Genomic DNA, 6772 nt, shown 5'->3' on the forward strand with positions numbered 1-6772 from the left:
AGCAACATCCTTGTAAATCTTTTCTGAACCCAACAATCCTTTATTTTACCCATTAGTTACTTTTTCATTCCCACCCCACCCTTTACTGTTCTAATTATATATTTTTAAGTAACCCTCAGTATTTTCTTTGCACTTCCTAGGGTTTCAGATGTTTGAGTCCTCTGATTGTTATAAGCTTCCCTTTTCCACCTTGTCCAATCCTGAGCATTCCTTGACACGCCGAGTTTTCAGAATTTGTTGACCCAACTTTTCACCTTTACGGGAATATGTTGGCCCGGAATTTTAGCGATTTCCTTTTTGAAAATCTCCCACTGTTCTGATGTAGATTTTGCTACAAGTAGCTGCTCCCTGTCCACTTTGGCCATGTTATCATATTAAAATCTGCCTTTCCCCTGTCCAGAACCCTTATATCTAGTCCATCTTTGTCCTTTTCCGTGATTACTTTAAACCTTACTGAGTTATGGTCACTACCACTGAAATGCTGTCCCACTTGACTGGTTTCATTGTTGGCCTCCCTCTTGTAGGACTTTCCAAATGCAGGCTTTTAAAAGCTTTCCTGGATACAGTAAGAATTCCTTCATCTCTAAATCCCTCACTATTTATCTATCCCAGAGTTACACAACTTAAAAATAAGTTCTTCTTTGAAATTCTTTTTCAAGAATGCAATTACTTTTATGCAGATTAAAGAAATTGTCAAGATTGCACACAGAACAAAATAATCTTAAAGGTCCAGGTGCATTGTGCGTGCAGAAATTTTGCATTTTGCAAATGATTTTTGTATGTTTTGTTTCTAATTTTTGTATAATATTTTATATTATAACCCTACTCCTACCCACAACCTTGTGTGGTAAAACTAGAAGAATAATGTTTGCATGATGGATTCCTTTGTTATTGTGATGAAATATTGTCTAAGTTATTTTAGTAATATGTTCATCTTTTTAATTTTTTGATTTCTTTTTCCTGTTTCAGTGGAGGAAATCCTTTTGCTACAGTAAAGCTCCGACCAACAATAACAAATGACAGATCGGCACCAGTTATTTAGTGCACAAGTTGTAAAAGTAATCCTCAATCAGTCATGCAGTTGAAACCAACAGATGCCATTTTAAATTAATACTATATAAGCAATCATACCTTTTGTACAAACTGCTCTTGATAGTTTATATTCATTAATATATTATTTATGCTAATATCCAAATTAATCACTACAGAAATGCTCTTGTATAAATGGTGGTGGGACAAAAGATCTTACAGTTGAAAGAGTACAGCATTTACAGTGAATCTTAATATTATAGGGGATATAGGAACAACTTTTTGTTAGAGCACATTCATTGTTTGAAAAAGCTGTTATCTTCCAAGATCCTGATGCTTGTGCTCTACAGTTTAGTCAGAAATTCATTCACTTTGATGCTTAATATTTAACCAAAGCAATTGTTTTTGGGGGAAAATCTGAATGCATTGGTCATTATTTTATTGAATATAGGAGGTAGGACTCTGGAGATTATAAAAACATAATCTGTTGGAAAAAAGCAGGTCAGGCAATATCTATGGTGTGTGTCAGGTCAATAGCTTTGTATCTGAAAAATCCAGAGCTTGCTTCTTTAAAAGGATGCATGCTATGACTGGTGATCTTGAAGGAACAAGCCTCTAGCTCATTGGCATGTGCATTTGAAACAGTAATATGCTAGAATAGATTTTGTTTTAATATCAGGAATGCAAGCCATAGTCATACGTGTCAACTCACTGTACCCATTCAATTCTTCTCTCAGGGATGGATATGTGTACACACTTAATTTTATTTTCTAATCATTGCTCCTTCTGCAAACTACTTTTCTATTGTTTTTCCTCCAAAATCTTTTATTTATACCCAGCTAGAGATATTTAAAGCTGGTGGGGCTACATGACTCATTTTCAGTCAAATTCTAGAATTCGAGATTTCTCACTCCTTTTTTCTGCTATTTAAATTTAACAATTGAGAAGATGCAAATATAAAATAAGAACAGAAAATATTGGCAGGCCCATCCATATCAGCAAAGTGGAAAAGGACATGGACAAAGATCCACATCAAAAACATTAACCGTTTTGACTGAGGTTAACGTTTTGGATATAGAACTGTCAGCAGTCCCTATGCCAGACAAAAGATTAACGCAACCTTTTTCACTAATGCTGATGAGTCTGCTTTGCATTTCCAACATTTTCTGATTTTCATTTTTGAATATGCTACATGTATATGCATATCTTACAGTAGCAGCCCAACCAAATTTATTTTTTCCTAAAACCAAACCGGATTAGATCCACTTGTGACACATTTTAAATGCATCGGCCAAAGCTTTATTGATCTGAAGAAAAATCAACATATTAATTGGTTTGTACTGTATATATTTTCTTTTTATTTGTAAAAAGTGCTACCTTTTAAAGCAATGTTTGTGTGTGTGTGTGTGTGTTTTGTTCTTAATTTGTACACTTGCAACTTTTCCCAATTATAGTCAGATTAAGATCTATGTAACAAACTACAAGATACCCAATTAGGAAGTCTGATCATTGCCTGGAACCAAAAGTAAAGAAACAGTATTTCAATCAATTGCAACACTTCAACGATTAAGCAATAATTGTGAATTTGTATTCATTTACCTTGCTTTACTGCAGTTTATGAACTCAGTTTAAGGGTATAGGGATATGTGCACTTTTGCATGGAATAGAGGCATTGGAAGTCAACGCTTGTTCTCTCAAACATTTTGCAGGTGTTTGCCATTTCACTTGTTACTTATTGAAGTATTTTGCTTTGGTGGTTACACGATGTGATGCCTAAAATGTAACAGGCTGCTACAGGTGACCATACTTTCATTATCTTTAAAAGTGTACATAAAATGAGATAATGAATACAATCAGAAACTGTGTGTGGGCCAAAATGCAAATATAAAATGTAGAGCAATCAAAATAGAATTTGTCTACTGTTGATCTCACAATTGAAGACTGGAAATATATAGTGTAGAGATTAGAAATGAGTCTTAATATGCACAAACACTATGCAAGGTTAGTAAGATGGGGAATGCTATTTTCCACAGCAAAGAACCTTAAAATTTACATCACTTCTCTGGAACATTTGTTCCAAGTGCGTGACAAATCAGCCTTAAATTTGCCTTTTGTCAGCTTGAGCCTGTGCCATATTCTCTTACCTTGCAGTAGCTTTTCAGATTTTCCTTTTCTGTATTATTTTAGAATTGATCCTACTTTCTGAAAGGACTCGTCTCCATTGATGTTTCTTCAGGCGTGAAGTCCCATTTGTGGTCCCCTTGCAGGTGTCATTTATTATAGGCCTTTATCCCTACAATCTGCATTTGTTTCTCTTATCTTCCCCTAGTCCCTTCCAAAAACACACATACACAGCATTTGAGTCTATCTGAGGACTAGAGCACACTCAATTCCCACTACAGCTTCATCAGATGTACCCTATTATTCAAATGTGTATTCAATGATTGTTGCTCCACTGTGACTGAATGTTAAGTCTAACAGTTGTCACCACCTGCACATACATCTAATTCTACTTTAAGTATCTAATCCAAAGGTTAAACTCAGACCCAAGAACAATGTCTAGCTCCATTTTGAAACTGGCATTTGTATGGGCCCTTGATACTTTTCAACATATTTCCATGCTATCATTTTATATTCCTTTTGCTTTTGAGATGGCTGGACTAATACTGTCTATACTTGTTGCTTCCACACTAAATATCGGTTTTATTCCTAAATTATCAATCAGACCATTGTGAAAATATCATTACTGTCTGAGGACTTTTACCTTAGAGTACCATTCCTGTCTACTGTCTGTGATCTGCTGTTTTAAAATAGTGAAATCTAGCACAGAACTCACAGCTAAAATAGACTAAATAGCTAACTAAAATAACTGAAGTGTTTGCTTAATACTCAAAATGTGTTTAAAATGAAGAGATGCAGCTCAGTTCCTTAGTTCTACAATACTGTAGAGACAAAGCTGGAATTTGTGTATCTTTTAGGCAAAAGTAAAGACTGCAGATGCTGGAAACCAGAGTTTACATCAGAGTGGTGCTGGAAAAGCACAGCAGGTCAGGCAGCATCCGAGGAGCAAGAAGGGCTTTTGCCCGAAACGTCGATTTTCCTGCTCCTCGGATGCTGTCTGACCCGCTGTGCTTTTCCAGCACCACTCTGATGTAAACTTTGTGTATCTTTTCACTAGTGAGCTCATGTAGAAGTAAAGATTTCCTCTTAATAGACGTCGCATTAGTAATTCACAGTCACCCATAATCCAGCAAAGGATGTGTAAAATGTATCCAATGCAGTGTTGTCATGAGAAAATATTTGCTACAAATATTCCATAGCAAGGAACTCAATTAGGCAATATGGTTTAATGTTGAACAATATACTTGTGTTTTACTTATTTACTACCAACACCCTGGACAAGGCTAAGAACCAGGTCCGTAACCTGGTATTAAACAGCTAAAAGTACTCTCTTGTCTTCCCAAACATGGTAATATATGTACTGTTTAGTGTTTCACAATTCAAGTGAACAGATTTGTCAAAACTTTATCATCTTTTTCAAACTGATAATATTGCAAAGTTCATGAAATGGCATTATAAACCTAATGATATTTTAAATACTCAGCAGGAATTTACTGAAGACATTTAGGCTATTAAAGAGAATTTTGGTTTAACACTAAACTGAAGTTTGGAGTTCTGTAACTAAACATTTTTGTTGCCCATCAGCAAAATTGAACTGAAGTTTGCAAATACAAATAGTGTGAATACCACTATGGAAACTTATACAAATATTTACAGCATCTGCCATTCCAAGCACAATGTTTAGTTGATGTATGTTATCCTAAATTTTTCAGTGTTCTGTCAAGCCTCTAAAATATCATTAGTATCTGTGTTAAAGGGCTTCACTTTCCTGGTGCCTAGAAACTATGTTTGAGTAATTCTGAAGGTGATGCAGAGATTTGACACCTGAAAGCAACTCTGGTATTAATTGTATAACGTATATTTTTAAATGATATGGAAAGCACTTTTCTTTTTCTATACTTCGTGGGAATCTAAAAGCAGTAGTTTAATAGCATTATGGATTTACCAACACAATTTAAAATAAATTAACTGATTGATTGTTCATCACTGGAACTTCACCAGGTACAAATTAGCTGCTTTGCCTGCCTGAAAAATACACTTCAGGTCGTCATTAGGTCATGAAAGATACTAAGTGAAAAAAGTTTCATGTTTTCAGCAGGGTAAGTGATAGGATGACTGAAATACCCATCATAATCCAACCATGATAGAAAAATAATTCAGCCACCTAACATGAATATTTTCTTTTGCCTGGCCAACAAATTGCAGTCACAGGTAAATGAAAAAACTGCAATTAAATTATCCCTATATTTCTGATGGAAATTTGAAGGTTGGATCCACTAAGCACCTTAACTTTAAATTGTGTTTATTGAAGACATATAAGATTGGGGTCCAGTTGCTGATTGTAGCTATGATGATTTGTAGTATATGTAACTATTAGAGTCATAGAGATGTACAGCATGGAAACAGACCCATCAGCCCCAGCCTGTTCAGTCTCTCCCTATAGCTCAAATCCTCCAACCCTGGCAACATCCTTGTAAATCTTTTCTGAACCCTTTCAAGTTTCACAACATCTTTCCGATAGGAAGGAGACCAGAATTGCACGCAATATTCCAACAGTGGCCTAATCAATGTCCTGTACAGCTGCAACATGACCTCCCAACTCCTGTACTCAGTACTCTGACCAATAAAGGAAAGCATGCCAAACGCCACCTTCACTATCCTATCTACCTGCAACTCCACTTTCAAGGAGCAATGAACCTGCACTCCAAGGTCTCTTTCTTCTGCAACACTCCCTAGGACCTTACCAGTAAGTGTATAACTCCTGCTAAGATTTGCTTTCCCATAATGCAACACCTCACATTTATCTGAATTCAACTCCATCTGCCACTTCTCAGCCCATTGGCCCATCTGGTCAAGATCCTGTTGTAATCTGAGGTAACATTCTTCACTATCCACTACACCTCCAATGTTGGTGTCATCTGCAAACTTACTAACTGTACCTCTTATGCTCACATCCAAATCATTTATATAAATGACAAAAGGTAGAGGACCCAGCACCGATCCTTGTGGCACTCCACTGGTCACAGGCCTCCAGTCTGAAAAACAACCCTCCACCGCCACCCACCTTTGAGCCAGTTCTGTATCCAAATGGCTAGTTCTCCCTATATTCCATGAGTTCTAACCTTGCTAACCAGTCTCCCATGGGGAACCTTGTTGAACGCCTTCCTGAAGTCCATATAGATGCATTAATGGCCAGGATAAAACTTAGTGTTGGAAGCTTCAGTAAAATGCAAGTTGGCAAATGGGACTCCTTAGATTAGGATATCTGGCCGGCATGGACAGAGTTGGACTGAAGGGTCTGTTTCAATGCTGTTTAACTCTTGACTCTAGGGATACTGTAACACTGATTTTGCACTGATCACCATAGACTGCTCTCTTGGCCTTGCTCTGAATACCGCTGTTAATGGAACTTCATTGCAAACAATGATAATCTCAGCAACCGGTGGTATTGCATTATAAGAGAAACTAGAAATGATGTCAAGTTTACATTTTCAGAAAGCCTTAATACAAGGCAATTAAAACCTGACATCAGGTAACAGTTCATAGCCTGAAAACCCATCAATTTTATTTAAATTGTACAGGAATATTCAAAAGATTTAATAATTGAAACTTTACCAATTCA

The 6772-nt window shown here is 36.4% G+C and overlaps 1 protein-coding gene across 1 annotated transcript in view; it reads left to right on the top strand.

The window, feature by feature from the left end:
• Positions 1-4085, top strand: part of baiap2l1a (BAR/IMD domain containing adaptor protein 2 like 1a) — a 150041-nt gene extending 145956 nt beyond the window's left edge. The window contains exon 14 of the mRNA XM_043711357.1: positions 970-4085. Within this exon, the coding sequence (XP_043567292.1) occupies positions 970-1042 (73 nt within the window). The 3' untranslated portion in view covers positions 1043-4085. The remainder of the gene's footprint in view (positions 1-969) is intronic.
• The last annotated feature ends 2687 nt before the right edge of the window (positions 4086-6772 follow it).

Source organism: Chiloscyllium plagiosum, chromosome 21, assembly GCF_004010195.1.
Source record: "Chiloscyllium plagiosum isolate BGI_BamShark_2017 chromosome 21, ASM401019v2, whole genome shotgun sequence".
NCBI lineage: Eukaryota > Metazoa > Chordata > Chondrichthyes > Orectolobiformes > Hemiscylliidae > Chiloscyllium > Chiloscyllium plagiosum.